Here is a 17447-nt window from a genome sequence, read left to right on the forward strand (position 1 = left end):
AGCCCGGCGCTCCTGCGCTCCCTCGCAGCCCGGTTTCTTCTCAGAGCGCTTTCTTCCCGGGTTGTGTCGCCTGTCCCGGCGGGGCTCCCGGCACAGCCCGGCTCCTGCCTCCCCGCCGCGCGTCTCTCCTTCCCGGCCGGCCGCAGCCCCTCACGGGGACGCCCGCGGGCGCCGTCGCTTCACGCCGGGCGAAGCTGAAGCGGGGCTGCTCCACAGATTGTCCGGCTGCGTCAGCGAGAGTCCAGAAGGGCTCCCTCAGCTGTACGAGTAACACAGCCCTTGTATGCAGCCGGGCGCTGAGGTGTCCCCCGGGACTGGTGTCCCTGTCCCCGCCTCATCCAAAGCTTTCCCCGTCGCTTGTGTCACCCGGGGAACGGCGAAATCTTTCTGGCATCGACCAAAGCAGTTCCCTTAAACGCCTCTTTGATCGTGTCTTGCCCCTTAGCACAGTCTGTTACTTAAAAAAAAAAAAAATATATATATATATATATATGTGTGTGTGTGTGTGTGTGTGTGTGTATATATATACCCTTAAAAACTGCTGCTAGAAAGGAGATTACAAATACTGATGAGGGGACTGAGTGCGAAGCAAAAATTACGTGGAAACATACCAGGTACTAAAAACATAAGCGGAGGTAAATATAGAATAGAAATACGGTTTGGTTTGTGTGCTGGGAGAATGTGTGGTTAGAGCCTGAAGTGCTGCCGTTTAGCGCGGCTGTGTTTGTTTTCGTAGGTCATTAAACAAGCCGAGGTCCCCGGTTACCTGGGCGACGTGGTGTCAACTCAGCAGCCCCGCGGAGCGGCAGAGCCTTGGGAGCCTCGGGAGCCTCGGGAATGGCTCCTGTGCGCTCCGCACTCAGGGAAACAGCCGAAAATAAAATCAAAGCGTGTCTAATTGCTGTCGAATTCCTCGCTGGCCAGCAAAGGAAGGCAGCTGCGAGCTGAAAATGCTCTCTAATTTCCCTTTGGATTGATGTGCCTCTTTCACTTTTCGCTGCTGAAGAGCCAGGTAAGATTTGTAAGAGTCTGGCTTTTTACAGAATATTCTCAGTTATTATTTTAAAGGCGTTTTTTGTGTATCAAAAAAAAATTTAAAAAAGGGAAGTTTGTAGGAAGTTCATCATCTGACTCTTAACAAGCGAACATAATGGGATGAATGTTGTAATGGATTTTCTGGCCTTTAGCATGAGACATGAAGAGTGCTGGCTTCTATAGCTACCTCTATAGCTAATTTCACTGTCTTTGATTTGTATTCTTGCCACTTGAAAAACTGAAGTTCACTATGTTTTTCAGGAAGACTCCCAAATCCATCAAAACTATGAACTGGGATTCATTTTCTTTTAAGAATTAGTTTTCTAGAATTTCAAAACTCCCAATCCTTTGACTTAACCCTCTCATGTTTCTTCTTTACCAGTCTGCACTTTGGGTTTGTTCTATGTTGTTTATACCACTGTCATCCTGTGGTATTGTTAGAGTTTAATCTTGGAAAAGAGGGTTGGTGTTTTTAGAATTAAGAAGCACCTCCCAGCACACTCACCACACCAAGTGACTGTGTCAGGGTCAGTATTACCCACACACAGCTGTACTGACCAGGAGGGTGACAGCCAGCTCCTTTCCCACAGTTACTGCTGATTAGTCATAGCAAAAGTAGATTACAATCTTCTAATTAAGAGCAAAGCCCTTTCAAGTCAAATTCAACATAGCATATGTTGGGGTTTTTTTACCTCTAAAAACTTTCTGAGCTCTTTGGTTCTGTGCATTCACAGGAAAGGGATTAGATACTAAATTACAGTGCTTTGAATAATTTCAAGTACTTTTAAAATGTTTTTGTCTTACTTTTGTCTCTTAAATAATGAAATATAATGGAACACTTTGATTATGTCAATTGGAAATCAATTAACAGTTTTCTTTTCAGGTTTCTGGGCATGAATACATTTAAGGACAGTATGTCTGACAACAAACAAAATAAGAGGAGAAACAAAAAAGGTAGTCTCCAAAGCTTGTGTGTTTAAATTGTAAAATGTAGATCTGAAGCTGGAAAAGGGCAGTAACAACTTGAAATCTGGGTATTTGTCAAAACTTAGCAGCCATAAAAAATACAAAATCAAAGAGTTATTTGAACCTCTGTAAAGACCTAAGTTTTGCTTTGGTTTTAGTATTTTTAAATGCTCTACTTCTGTGTAGTTTCTGTCAATATTTGTCTTCTATTTCTGTTCTTCTGAGATTGGAGCTGTAACTGATTTTTTAAGATGTTCTTTGCTTTTGCAGCTCATTGAATTAATAAACTTACCAAAGAAATAAAAATAATTCAAAATTATACATTAACATATCAATGAATTACAAAAATTAGTGAAATGCAACTTACTCTTGTTTATTTTCCTGATACTTCTTTATAATGCTATTTTAATGCCCCAAAATAACTGCATTTGCCATGTGTTACTGGAATTAATCTGCTTTTATGCAAATATTGATGTATTACTGCAGGTTGTGGAAGTGTTGTTGCTTTTCAGAATGCAGACAATATAGTGGAAAAAATGCATCAGTCAGACAAAGCTCTAGGAGAAACGAGGTAAGAAGCATCAGTATTTAATTGGCACTTGGGTGTGCAAAAATGGCAACAAAGAAAGTTTGTAGCCTGAATAAGAAAAATATTTCCTAGACATTATTTACAGCTCTATGTTGTAATATTAATTATTGGCCTCTTCTGGAGGGAGGATATTGCATTAGGTAAACAAATTATTTGGTAAAATTAAAAAATATGGTATGTGGTTATTTGACTTATTAAACCCAGACAATTATCTTGCATACAGCTTTAAGGATAATTTATACTCTACTTTTGTACCTCTTCTCAGTCAAAGTATTTATCTTTTTCCACATTTTTCATTCTTCAGAAAACAGGTGGCAGAAAACTAAGGTTTGTATACACAGCCTCTGTTTTTTCAGGCAGGCTGTAGCATATTTTGTAAGTAAAAAAGGCACATCTGGTCTTCAGAATTCTTCTGAGACACTCTCCTGACGATTCATAAAAACTACACACTGGAAGCAATGAATTTTTGTCAAGAAGGAGAAGGTGAACAATATGTTTTTACATCTCTCCTGTTGCTTGGTTAACATTGTTTGTCATTCAATCTCACTTGTAGTCAACCTCTGCATTGCAGTCTGCTATTTCCAGGGAGAGTCACAACCCCACAGATAAATAAAGACAAGACACTTTGGCATTCTGGGATCTTACAAACCTCTTGGTCACGTTATTCCAGCCATATGATTGTTTGAACTGGCTCCTTCCACTTATTTTTGTTCTGTACTTTGGTTATTTTTGTTTTACCTTTTAGGCAAACTGCGCCAACATCCAGAGCATGGCCAGACCAACAAGTGGCATGTCTTCCAAGTAAAAATCAGATAGCATTACCCAAGAGGCATCACACTTCTTTACCTTTCTCCTCAAAGAAAGAGGACATGGGATATGGCTTTGACTTCAGCTTTCTGCTACAGACCTCATGCCCAGAATCTAACATTTCAACATCATTTATGGATTTAGATACTTTCCAGATAATAAAAGCACAAATACAACAAAGTAAGTTCAATTTTAAAAGTCACAAATTTTATATAAAGTTATAGATTGGTTATCATATTCCCTTTATGTCTTTTGCTGTCTTTAGGGAGACTTCACCCATGTCAATACACTTCTTTAATTAAAAGTTTGTGTGTGTTTGCAGGATGAAGGAGATAAAGAGAGGCAATGACAAATTTCACCATTCCTGGTAGTCTGTGTAGTGAAACTGAGCCAAAAATGTGGAGTGTAATTCTCTGTGCCTGGAGTGATGACATCTTTCTCCTTCACACTGGCAACACTGATTAGCTACATACTGTAGTTAGCAAACATCTACAATTGAGAAGTATTTCTTTAAATTATTAGTGTTAAAATATTTAAAAATTATAGTATTTTATTGTTTTCTATGGAAAATGGAATTGTGAAGTTTAGTACCACAATTAAATTTCAACCTACTTTTTTTCTGCACTGCAGATTTAAAGCACAATCCTGCAAACTACAATTTTAAATTAATTTATGAATCTGAATTGTAGTCCATTTAAGAACATCAAATTAATATTTCATTTGTTTTGATTCTTAAGGGTTAACTATAACAGTGCTAAAAACCAGGAACAAGACATCTGAGGTAAGAGGACATTATGTATAAAAAGATCACTGGAAAAAGTATTCTATCCTTTCAAAATCCTACTGAATTACACTACTGAAGTAGTGTAGGTAGTTTGCTTAGTCTCAGGTGTTGTTGGGTTTTTTTTTAACAATGTGAAATATTTCTACATCTATTTTATATATAGGTGTATCAGCAAATCTTGAGGTGTATATCAACAAATTATCAGTAAGATGTTACATCAGGGACTTCTGGAGATAAAAGATTGAAAGTTCAAAAATATATAAAACCTTTAGAAATATATAAATTAATTAAAATGTGCATCCTGTTTGTTAAATTAGATGTCTAGTTTTGCCAAAACCCCCAACACTTCTTTTAAATGGTAATTTAAAATTGATGTTGAATTCTAAAATAGTCTTGATATTAGATGATTGATGAAATTTACTGTGTTAGCAAATAAAAAATAGTCTTCTAGAATTAAACATACTTGACATGAGATTTTATGAAAAGTGTAAATAGGAATTGCACAAAAGTTTTGTGCCTAGAAACACGCTCACAATTTTACATCTCAATACTTCACACCACTTTAAATATACTTTAAATATGTATTTAGAAAAAAAGAGAATTTGGCCTTCATTTATATTAATTAATAGCCTTTTTTAAAAAAGACTCAACTCATTGAAACAGATGTAAACTGCAGTGAACCCATCACAGAATATAACTGATCACAGGAAAAAATTGAAGTGTTGAGAAGTAGGAGCAAGAGTTCTGACAAAGGATTATAAAAAAGGTTATGAAAAAAAAAAAACAAAAACATTTAAAAGGGAGGGAAATATTTAAGAAGAATGATTGAGCTGGCCTTGGTGTGATTTAATGCAGCTTTATTTCATGTCTTGGGCTCTGGTGATTTCTAGAGTGTGTCCTTTGGGATAAACTGAGCATTCATATTAATGCCATGCAGGCTGGGCAAAACCTTCAGAACTGTCCATTTCAAACCAACACATTGCTTTTCCTGGCATGTTAAAACCTCAGTTTGCCCTTGGAATGCAAACAAAAATTTCCTGCAGATTGCAAACTGATGTTGAATATAGACATGCAAATGAGCACTTGGAGCAGATGACTGTGTGATTATTTCTATTGCATTCATTTGCATAAAAATATTCATTTCCTATGAAATAAAGAACAGAAATGCTATTTTCAGAAAGTCATTCTCACTGTTCATCTGAATAGTCCAAACAAAGTACTCAGTTTCTCTGATCTGTACTCCCTCAAATATACATGGTACCTTTCAACAAATGTGATGGGGCGAAGGGAGGAATAGTAAAACACATCCCTGACCCAACAGGCTTCTGTGTCAGCTGCCTTTGGTTTTATCCATTTCACTTCACTGCAAATTGAGTACAGACTGTGCTGTCTTCCAGTGTACCTAAAACTGTGAGCTAAATCTGTGGCCATTTAGCATGGTTTATGGATCTATATGTTCAGATTTAATGCAACGTACCTTAAAGTCTATAAATAACTTGTTCAAATTGTTTTCTCCAGGGATGCAATCACATTAGTTATAATGGTCTAGTTTTCCTTTTGAAAAATTGCTTACATGAGCTCTAGTTCCATTGGGAATATAATTAATGGTGTCAGCACATGTTGGAGGGTTACATAAAAAGACTTTAAACATCAGCATTAGAGTGGTGCTCTCATTCAGAGAGAGTGCACAGCAGGAGAGGAGCTCTGGCACATTAAACCATTGCCCAGCCTTTGAATTCCTGGAGCAAACATGTGAAGTGCCATTAGACAGAGTTAATAACTGACAAGAGGATTTGTACATGTGGACAAAACTTTCTGGTTCTAAATCATGGCGAATTACTTGTGCCTTAAAGCAAAAGATCCCAATTTTTGAACTAAGAAATACTTAGACATAGTTCTGGGTCTGAGAAAATTAATGCAAGTAATGTGAGAAAAACAATGTATTTTCTTAGGAGTCTGATATTATACTTCATAATAGGTTTAATATAGGAATATATAAAAGAATAATATTTTCCCAGTTTTTTTTTTCCTAAGACTACTTGGCTCTTAGAGATTAGTTTTTACCTGTATCTGTGGTGTAGCAGATTATTAATGGTTTTTTATGGAAATTACAGTTTCATTTGCCACCAGTGACATATCAGCCTGTAAGAAAAATTCATCTTGCTCCTCTAAAGGATGTCAATGAAAGCAGAAACATCAAAAATATTTTCAATATTATGAACTCTATTCCTCAGCCTATAAAACCAGTTACTAAATTTTATCAGTATCAGTTAGACAACTTATTAAACGGGCTCGGGGAAAAGTCATCAGAATTGATCATGGCCACAGTTTCTGATAAGTTCACTCCAGTGAAGAACCTGTACTACTTCAGCATTAACAACTGTGATAAGTACCCCAACAACAAGAAGGAAGAAATCCAAAGCCATTTAAAATGGAGGGAAGCTGATGTACCAATCCACACTGGGAAGAACCAGGTGAAATTCCAGTGTTCAGTGGTTTGTGAGAATATCGATCTTCTGACCCAAGCCAGGTTCTGGGATCAGAGTCATTCTCTCTTGGGTTCAGGCAATGCTCTGGTGAGCTGTGGCATGTTTACAGCCCAGACAGCATTTACAGTGTCCAGCTACAGCAATGCCTCAAGAGCTGGCAACAAGCAAAACAGAGCAGAGAATTGCTGTAGCACTGGTCTGGAAGAAGAAAATGCTACAGAGTTGATGCTAGATTATAAACCACAGGAAGATGCTGAGAGTGCCAACCTTGTGCTTTGCAATCAGGATTTAGATTCTTCCTATAAAAATGAAGTAATAGAGGCCTACGAAGCCTTGGAAGATAATTCTGTAGTTGCAGTAATTCCCAGAGTAGAAGTTCAAGATCCCTCTGGAAAACAGTCAGACAATCAAGTCTGTGTCTCTGAACCTGAAATAGAAAAAGAAGCAATGTCAGAAGCAACTTCAGAGGACCAAAGTGAGCTTGTAGCTGTTGCTCATGTTACACTCTCTGAACAAGGGCCAGCCAGGGAAACACACATTGCTGAACAACCTGCCACAAAAAAGGGTGGGGTCTGTACCCTACCTCCTCATGTTCCTCAGAACCTCAATGGTGTTGCTGACAAAGAAAATGACAACAATAAAATAAAGATGAATAGAAATAAATATTCATCAAAATCTAAAATTAATAAGATAAAAGTATCTGAAGACTTAATTGCTTCTGGTGAGGTTACCACAAAATCAAATGCCAAGAGTCAGTTTTTTCCATCTTTGGAACCGACAAAAGTGAAAGCTGAGGCTTCCATGAAATGTCAGAAAAAAACTACTCAAGGACACAAAGGCCATGTTCCTCAGAGTACTCAGAAAATTAAAAAGCAAAGTTGCTCCTGCAGTTGCAAAAGTTCTGCTGTCTTAAAGAAACATGGTACTTCGCTTTGTCTGCCACATGCACCCTCTGCTTCAGATTTTGTAGATCTGAACTACACTGACATGTTCCAAATAATAAATTCAGATGACCAAGGCCCAGGTATTTATGAAATGTTTGGAACTCCTGTCTATTCCCACATGAGAGACCTTGACCAGCATGAGGGCAGGTTTTATAAAGGTGTTTATTCTGTTCCACCAGGAAGATGCACCTGCAGATCTACCAGCAGTAAAGGAAGAGAAAGCAGCAGAGTCAGAAACACTCAAAAGAAAACACATTCTAAGCCAAAGAAGACCATAGCTGGTCCTAAACAAAAGCAGAAAGATTTAATCACCAAGGACAGAAGGACCAAGTTGAGTGACAGCAACACAGAGCAAGATAACACAACAGCTTCTGACTTGGATTTTCAAACACACACCTTGAGTAGCACAACATTATTTCACAGAAACACCGATCAGCTCACATTTTTAGACAAGCTTTCACAGGCAACTAAGCAAAATGAAATATTTACAAATTCAAACCTTTCAACTATTAAAGAAGTTTCTTTGGAGCAGTTGTTAGACAGCCAGGATAAATCCAGCCATCAGAGAGCTGCTGCCTGCAGCCAGGATCTCCTTCAGTTCAGTGATCAAGACTGCAAAGAATGTGTTGCTCCAAGTGGCAGTCTGGTAACAGCAGAGCAGAACATCTGTGTGCCCCAGTGCAGGGGGGATGGTGGCAAAGGCTGGGAATCACACCAGCACTCCAAGTCTGTCAATAAAAGTGAGTTACTCTTTTCAGATGGACTGGAATGTCAGTCCTCTACAAAAATATTAGATCACAGTTGTGCAAACACACCTCAAAACAGTAGTTTGGCAAATGAATTGACTCAGGCTTCAGTGATTTGGAGAAAAAATGCCAAAAGCTCCAGTTCCAAGACAAGTCAAAACATTTCTTCCTGGTCAGATACTAAGGATGTGACTGATGAGTTGCTTTGTTGCCTGGCCAAAGAATTGCTAATGCTTGAAGAAAAAGACATAAACTCTTCAAGAACAAAAAATACATGTTCTAAAATACAAAACACACAGAGTGAAGAAGAGGAGAATATGATGAATGGAGCTGGAGCAATAATAAATAGTGCTCTAGAGAAGGTAAAAGTAATTTCTTCTTATAACTTGCTAAATAATTTGAGTGATGCTTCACACAAGTTTGGATGAAAAATGGGAAATATATGCTTATTAAAGAGATTTATCAAGTCTCCTTTCCTTGGGCCAGCTGCCCACTGATTTTTCCAGTGCTCTGTTGAATACATCTGTGTTAAAGGCTGCATGTCAGGACACAAGCCAGAAGGTACTAGGACATGATGGGAATAGCTGCCAAAGCTTATATAGATTGAAAAATTGTAGTGAATAAAGAGAATAAGCTGTTTTAACTGAAGACCTTGTATAAAAAGGTTTTGAGCAAGGCAAGAGCTGGAGAATTGGACAGGAATATGAAAAGACTCTACAAATAGTCTTGCATATCCAGAAGGGCAATTACCTTAAGTCTCTGAGTGCAACTAGATACTTTTATAGATATGAACCATAAGTATTTGTTTATCAGACAGACTTATTCACTTTAATTGATGCTTAATCAAAACTTCAAGCTCAGAAGGCTCAGATTTTGGCCCCAAATTCAGCTGCATGCCTTCACCTACTCAGGTGTTTCTCTACCAGTACTGCTTCTTCTTGGTCCTGTTAGCTCTCTGTCCATATAAATTACAAATTTGTAAGGAAATGTCTTTCACTACATATTGATACACTCCCTTGTTCTTCTGCAGACACAGATGCCAATTAGAGCTCTGTTCTCACTTCTTCCCAAGGAAACCCATAACTAGATAGGATGACTATTGCCATCTTTCTGAAGCAGTCTCTTCTTCCTGGGAAGTGATGGCATGTTATTTTCATCAGAATTGTGTAACATGTGTTACTTAGAGCATGATGATAGCCATATTCACCCTTCAGCTTAGCAAACTGTACCTATGAGACCAAAAAAGAGAGTGTATCCTGCTCTTTTAAGTGCTCTTCTGTCTTGGTGCCAATGGAAGAAGATGTTGTGGTTATGCACGGTTGTGATTTATACTTGAAAATATTTATACACTTTTACCTAGTATAGCAATTCTATCAATGGCCTGGGCTATTTATATATATATATATATAAATCTATCAAGTAAAGTCATGGCAGGAAAAATGGCTCCTTATGAAAAAATGGGGGACCAAATGAAGCCTGTCTTTTCCTCTCTGCTTTCTCCCCACACTGACCATCATCTTTCAAGCAGAATTGCAGTAAGGCTTTTTTGGCTTCAAATGAAGAAAATGGCCTTCTGAACTTCGATGAATCTACTAAATTCCCAAGAAGCAGTTTAGCTACCAAAGATCCTATCATTTGGACAAGAGGAGAAGTCCTTGGAAAGGGAGCCTATGGCACGGTAAGTTAATGTGTGAATATGTTGAGATGTGTTGATTGTCATTGAGCTACACTTTATCTCAAAAATAGCTGTTGTCCTATTCAACAAATGGGTAAATATTTTAGATTATACAGGGAGATATGAAACATGACAAGCACAAAGATTCTATTTAAAATAAGTAAATACACAAGTTTAGTCTCGTGTCTTGTTTTGATAAGTGCTGGTTTCACTGTAGGTGTACTGTGGTCTGACAAGCCAGGGACAGTTAATAGCTGTAAAACAGATGGTTTTGGAGACATCAGATCAACTCACTACAGAAAAGGAGTATCAGAAGTTCCATGAGGAAGTTGATCTTTTGAAGACGTTGAAGCATGCAAATATTGTAACTTACTTAGGAACTTGCCTGGAAGACAACATTTTAAGCATATTCATGGAGTTTGTTCCTGGTGGCTCCATTTCCAGTATTCTGAATCGCTTCGGCCCGTTGCCAGAAGTTGTCCTGCGTAAATACACCAAGCAAATTCTACAAGGGGTTGCATACTTACACGACAACTGTGTGGTCCACAGAGACATCAAAGGCAATAACGTGATGCTCATGCCCACCGGGGTAATCAAGCTGATTGACTTTGGCTGTGCCCGGCGCCTGGCCCGGGCCAGCCTCAGCGGCACGGGCAGCGAGCTGCTCCGCTCCGTGCACGGCACTCCCTACTGGATGGCTCCGGAGGTCATCACCGACTCCGGCTACGGCAGGAAATCGGACATCTGGAGCGTCGGCTGCACCGTGTTCGAGATGGCCACAGGCAAACCCCCTCTGGCCTCCATGGGCAGGGTGGCGGCCATGTTCTACATCGGGGCGCACCGGGGGCTGATGCCGGCCCTGCCCGAGCGCTTCTCCAGCGCTGCCGTGGAGTTTGTGCGCGCCTGCTTAACCAGGTACGGAGCCGCTGAGCGGGAAAGGGAGGATGCAGCTGGTTTGTGTTCTGGAGGTGGCTCATGGGACCTTAGGTTATGGGACATATGACTTTATTGTAAATACATAGGCTTTTCAGCATTTCAGGAGAGCCTTTAGATAAAAGTATATATAAAAGAGCTTTACTCTTCATAATGGTATAAAAAAGCCCTCAAAGATTCTCTTTTTGTAGGCCTTATACTCGTAATTTACTTTCCCTGTAATTTTCATGCAGAAACATGGCACCGTTGAGTTTTGAACAAAACATTTGATAAATTTCTTTGATGTGCTTTGCTGTTGCAGCATTGTTTGAGTTTGGTCTATGTCAGACAAATTGTCTTAAGGACAGTATTCTACATGGAAGAAATTTCACTTAATTATTGTCTTCTGCAGTGGAAAAATTTATTATCACTGCCAGTCCAGGAAACACATACTTGTTTGAAACATAATAGTTACTAGAAACATGAAGTTCTCTCTGTAAAACCCCAAACCACTGGCATTCACACATTATAAGAATTATTTTTGTGGTAGTTGTTTGGTTTTAAACAAAGCCATGGGCTTCTAAAAATTCATGACATTGATTGGAGAGGAGAGGACAACGTGATTGACAGAGGCTCAAGCAGATAATTATCACCTTTCTTAAATACATTTTTGGTGCAACTAAAATAGCCAAATCAGGAAGGAATTCAGGGGAATAAGTAATGATTTCTTTAATAATAAAATATTTCAATTTTGTAATTCATAAATTCCAACAGTCTTTTCCCTCCAAGCCTCCCTTCCTTTCTATCAACTTTATTAAAAAAAAACCCTAAAAGTGAGTAGTGAATGGATAAATAATAATAAAGGCTAATTTTGCAATTAAGATTTTACAGGCATACATATTAATTTTATATACTGATTTGTGGAACCTTCAATGCAGAGATCAGCACCAACGGCCTTCTGCTCTGCAGTTGCTGGACCATCCCTTTGTGAAAGGAGGACATTGAATTTTTCACAGCTCTTGCCAAATGAGTGTTTATTTTCCATGGAAAAGATTTTCAGTTGTGGAGAAAAGACCAGAAGGAACTGGACTTTGTGTGACAGCAGAAATTCTGAGGAGCAGTCGTGTTCAAGGAGTCTGTTATGAGGCAGCAGTGATTAAAGAGTACCTGCTCTGCACTGCCTGTCCTTCACTGTGAACACAAGGCCACGTTGTGTTGTATTTGGAGAGACTTAAAGGGAAAATAAAGTCACCATCACTGGCAAGAAACAGGCCAGGTAAGCTGGAATGTCTGTAAAACCCTATGGAAAGAGCTATGGGCAGAGAGCTCTGCAACTTTGGAGATGAGTAATGGGTGTGAGGATCCCACAGGAACCTCAGACAATCTACTGGCATGAGAGGTACTGAGGCTTTTATTCAGTCATCTGGGCCCTTTTGTTTAACTGGATGGGCACTTCAGTCTCTAGCTGGTGAGTTTTTTACATACATTGATCAGCCCTGTGTTCCTGAGGCCCTGTACCCCCACAAGATACTTAGATAATGATCTCATCATTATCTAGAGAATTATTTAGATAATTATCCCTAAACCCTGGGACTGCCTGTTTTAAATGAAATAGTGCATTTTATGGGCACTTTCAGGTCCCAGAAGTTTGAGGTAGGAAGGAGCTCTGGAGATGTTCTGGTCCAGCCCCACTGCTCAGAGCAGGGCTGACTGAAGCAGGTTGCTCAGGCCCTTGTCCCACTGACTTTGAGTCTGACTATGGATGGACACTCCACAGCCACTCCAGGCAACATGCTCCAGTCTTTAACCCCCTCATGGGAAAGTGATTTTATGTTTGAAGTCTATCCGACAGGTCAAGTGGTCCTGTTGTCCCTTGTCCTGTCACTGCTACACTGCAGAGTCTGGCTCTGTCTTCCTTACCGTCCCCATGGGGTGCTGGTATCACTGAAAACATGAAGTGTTTCTCTGACCACTGGAGTGAGCACTATCTGTGACTGGATGACAGAACAGAGCCCCTCTGCATTCCAATGGTCTTTACACTTAGCAGAACTAGCTACTACTAACAAAATTAAACAAAATCTAAAAAGCATTATTAAGTATTAATAAAGCAAAAAAAGCAGATATTAGTAGTTAGAACGTCCTTTTGTTGATTTGGCTTCTTCCTATCGAAATGGGGTAAATTTTTAGACTTTGTGAGCACCCAGGCTCCAGGAAGAGAGGCACTAAAACTCAGCCCTACAACTGTTCAGAGCTGGGCTCTCAAGAATCCAAGACACTGACGTCAGTGTCAGCTCTGATGTAATGTGAACATTATCAATCCAACTTTCCTCAGAGTGCTGAACATCTTAGTTACTTAAATAGCTTTCAAACTTTATTTTATTCTAGTAGTCATCAGCCTCCTGACTTCAGAGAGTTGTCTAAACTTTATAAAAGCAAAGAGAAATCAGTATTTCTAGCAAAATTCTTTATTAATGGTTTCTGTAGGTATAATGTCACATAACAATGACAGAACAATATGCCAGTATAAGAGTAATCCTAACATCACAGTAATCTTCAAAGTTCAAGCAGTTAACAGTCCTTTTTTGAGGAATATCACTTGGTGCTCATGCCAGACATCCATGGCAACATCACGTTAAAGTATCTTCACGTTAAAGTACCTTGCAGAATAAAGGCAGGAGCCTGGGCATGTGAGCTCTAGTGGGATGTACGTAATTCCATGATGTGTACTAATTCTTCTCAGATTAAGGTAGATTCTTCAACAAAGCTGCAAAGTAAATATGAGGGTTTATTTAGCATGAAATGAAACTGAGATGAGAGTCATAAGCAAGGAAAGAATGGGAATGCTCTAGAGTATATAATTAATTAAAGAAAGGTCAGCATTACAAACCCCCCTTCTTATGCACAGTTTACAAGCAAAACATCTCTTGTTAGGGTTCTCCAATATTAAGGTTACCAGTTATTTGCAATTTGTCATGTTTAATCCAGTTAATTACACTCAAAACAGTCATTAGAGGTTTGTAAAACTTGAACCTGAGTTTTTAATCCAAATGTGAAAGCACATTTTTGCTTTTGTTTAACCAGACTTCAAGAATGAGGTGTCAGTTTAAGGCCAGCACTTGCAACAAAGGTATATCAGTTGAATCAGAGCTGTGCTTGCAGCAGAGCTCAGGGCCCAGCACAGCCAAACCAAGCCCTGTGTTAATCTGGGGAGCCTTGGGTTGCTTGGCTGAGCCAGTGTGGTGGAGCAGCCTAGAAACAAGTCTAATTTTGCATATATCTTAACGTGATGACATCAGAGATTTTCACACCAAAATCCAGGTGCCTAATTACAGGTATCCAATGTAACAAGGGGAAAGAATGTGAAATCCTGAAAACTGGTTGTTTTTTTTTTTTTTTCCATAAGACTGAGTTACTCAGTGAGCAGGGTCACACTTTGCTTCATTATTTAGTGTAAGAGCTTTGCTGGTTTAAAGGCTACAGCCTTCCTTTCTGAGATCAGTAAGGACCCATTGCAGTGCAAGCAGCCTGCCAGGCACTTGCTGTTACTGCAGGTCTCCTCAGGATTTGGGGCTTAAATCTCAGCAGCTGAAGACACAGCCCTGTCCATGACTCCAGGGGTAGCCAGTGTTTCTCCATGGCTCACGTCTCAAAGGGTGGGGCCACAGGCAGGCCAACCCAGCTGTCACACTGCACTTGTAGCATGTAAAAATTTGCATCCAAAAATGCACCCATCTGCCTCTCTTCCCAAGGAAGCAGAGCCTGGTCCCCGAAAACACAAGAGTCTCTGGAGATTATTAAGGTTCAAATTTAGTGCTGTTCCACAAAGCTCAGTGGGAACCCATGCAATTTCTACACCACTGCCATCAAAGCTCTGGCTCTTGCATACAGGCAAAGAACCAGGGTTCTCCCAAGGAAGGGCCCCCAGGACACACTCCAGTGCCTTCTCTCCCATTTGTCCCTTCCCACAGGGACCTGCACCACGGGACAGCTAAGAAATTTTAGAGGTGTTGTCAAAGAACACAATGCCTGAACTATGGCAACACCAATGTTGCTGTTCCAAGTGCAGGAACACAGGGGAGTCAAACCCAAGCACTGAGTATCAAGGTTATCAATTTACTTTGGATTTGTTATAGCCACTTCAGAAGCCAGAGAAACAGTCACTCCCAGTAGCAATGGGAGAGAACACTCCTGGCACTAATTCTCTCTTTAAGATTTAAGGAGTTGAGCCTTTCAGAGAAAGGAGGAATTAACTAGCTAGTTCAGTCTGGCATAATTTCCAAGGCTCAAGACATAAATTTTTAGAACTAATTATGCTTGTGTGCATTTACATCAGATTAAAGAAAGCAAAGTCTTTGTCCAGCCACTTTCCCTGCAAAACAAGGATTGGGAACCCTTCCCTGTAAGGTGTAAGGAAGAATGCATGGTGGAGCAATGTCACCCACCCCCTCACTGCTAAAAAGAGAATAATACTGAAAATCCCCTCCACCATCACACACTGTTACTACCATGCACAGGCTCTGCCCCCAAGGTACAGAGAAAGAGCAGCTTAAGGTAGCACAAAATGTCTAGAATTTGCTTTTCAGGTACCAAATACTTGATCAATGTAACGGAAATAAAGGAAAGAAGAGTTCAGATTTTCCTGCACTCCATTATTTGAGTGATTTGATGACAACCAGCAATACTTTGCCAATAATTGACAGGAGATCTCAGTGTTTACTAATGAAGTTGGAAAAATTAAACATAGGAAAATGGGATCATTTCTGCACAATAGAGGTGAGGTAGGGAATTTTATTGAAAATACTTTATTTTTTTACAAGTTCTTAGAAATAAACTTTTTTTCTAATCTCACACAAACAGCTGTACCTCAAAAATTCAACTAAGCTATTATGAAACATTTATATTTACAGTTAGCCAAAAGAATATACAGAACTGCCATGTTATGCAAAGAGCCAAGTACCAGCTCACAGTGAGATACACCACCCCAGCATTCCCACCATCAGGAAGATTCAACATCCAAAAGAATCTCACTATTCTACAAACCTCATTGCACAAAGAGAGAAGATTTTTAATAGTGTTGTAGCAAGGTCTCCACTACAGCATCATTTTACAAATTACATAATTCATGTACTCAAGTTTTTAACAAAAAATGTGTAATAAGTGATGAACAAAGTAATAGTGTTGACTATGAGCCTTTTATTGCATTTATTCAGTCATTCCCATGAGGCCAATGCTGATCCCAATAGTTTTCATTCACTTCCAACACCTCAGCCAGGCTGCAATTCACACCATTCACTAATTTACAGTGAGTTTCAGTCAGCAAAAACTAGTGGCACCTGACTGCATCCCCTCTCCCTCCCTCTCAGCCCTAGGACCACCACATGGAATTCAGACACAAACACACAGACAGTTTCACCTATTTACAATTACATTGAAAGCCAAACCCCAAGAGTTTTAAGGACATCCTTTACAGAGAAACCAAAACCCACTGTTTGGATCTCAATGTGACGTAGCAACATTTTGTCCACCATATTTCACAACTTCCCAGAATCAAAACAGGTAATAATTTTTTTGTAACAGCACCATAGGAGGAAGGCCTATGCTCTTTTCCAAAGTATATTAGACAGGCACTAGTTACCATCCAGACATTTTAACTCCAGGTTGTGAAAGCAACTGCTATATTTACAGTACAATATATTGCTTATCCAGAGTGGCTGTATAAGATGCATTTCCTGGCACAATTATTTAAACAGACACAAAAATAAAATACTGTAGTGCTTCAAAGACAAAGACAGTTTCCTGCTATTTCATGAGTCTGTCCAGGCTCTAGTTTAGGACAGTATATAATGCAGATTACATTGGTTACAAATCAGACCCAAGAGTAGCACTGAGATGGAAAGGAAACAGACTATAAAAGGATAGAAAATATTCAACAATGCAGAAGTTTGCAACAAGAAGTTACATCCCGAATGTAGAAAAATAACCAATTCAGGAGGGATAAGACAGCTTTGGATTTTGTACACGGGCCTTGACTTACACTAAGATATAGCAGAAAATGCAATCAGGTTTCCATTTAAATATTCCTTAAGTGTAAAAAAAGTATTCATAGTTTAAATAAAACTTATTCAAGTAATTACAAGCGTTTGCATTACTGGAAACAGAGTATTACATAGTAATTGAAATACTTGTAGTTACATCATACAGCAACTACCAACCAGGCTGATACTGAACAGTTTTCTCATTTAAAGCACAGGTGAGTAAATAACTGGAGGGCAAAGCTGCAGATGTTCATGGGAGACTTACAGAGTTAAATGAGCACTAAGGGAATGAGGAGGCTTAGCAAAAGTTTACTTCACATCATGTTCACTTCTAAGATAAAAGAAGTCACTGAAAACTGGCTGTTGCTACTATAGATCTACTGAGTTCATGTTGAGGTACTTCAGAGCTTGTGTCAGTTGTGAGTAAGAACCCAGAGGGTTGTTCCCTGTCCTGCAGGCGGCTGA

At 39.4% G+C, this 17447-nt stretch overlaps 2 protein-coding genes across 7 annotated transcripts in view; one reads left to right on the plus strand and one right to left on the minus strand.

Moving 5' to 3' along the window:
• Window positions 1–823: 823 nt before the first annotated feature.
• MAP3K19 (mitogen-activated protein kinase kinase kinase 19) lies at window positions 824–12055 on the plus strand. Its single transcript, XM_031505323.2, has 9 exons — window positions 824–1012; window positions 1919–1989; window positions 2488–2572; window positions 3336–3577; window positions 4135–4178; window positions 6296–8722; window positions 9889–10038; window positions 10253–10950; window positions 11886–12055. The coding sequence occupies exons 2-9, from the start codon at window positions 1929–1931 to the stop codon at window positions 11950–11952; spliced, it is 3774 nt and encodes a 1257-aa protein (XP_031361183.2). The 5' UTR covers window positions 824–1012; window positions 1919–1928; the 3' UTR covers window positions 11953–12055.
• A 1341-nt stretch (window positions 12056–13396) lies between these two features.
• Window positions 13397–17447, minus strand: part of CCNT2 (cyclin T2) — a 25819-nt gene continuing 21768 nt past the window's right edge. For all 6 annotated transcript variants that reach the window (XM_077784911.1, XM_077784912.1, XM_077784916.1 and 3 more), the window contains one exon: window positions 13397–17447. This exon is cut by the window's right edge and continues 2808 nt beyond it. The gene's annotated coding sequence lies outside the window, so the exon portion shown is untranslated.

The sequence above is a fragment of the Lonchura striata genome, chromosome 8 (assembly GCF_046129695.1).
Source record: "Lonchura striata isolate bLonStr1 chromosome 8, bLonStr1.mat, whole genome shotgun sequence".
NCBI classification, from domain to species: domain Eukaryota; kingdom Metazoa; phylum Chordata; class Aves; order Passeriformes; family Estrildidae; genus Lonchura; species Lonchura striata.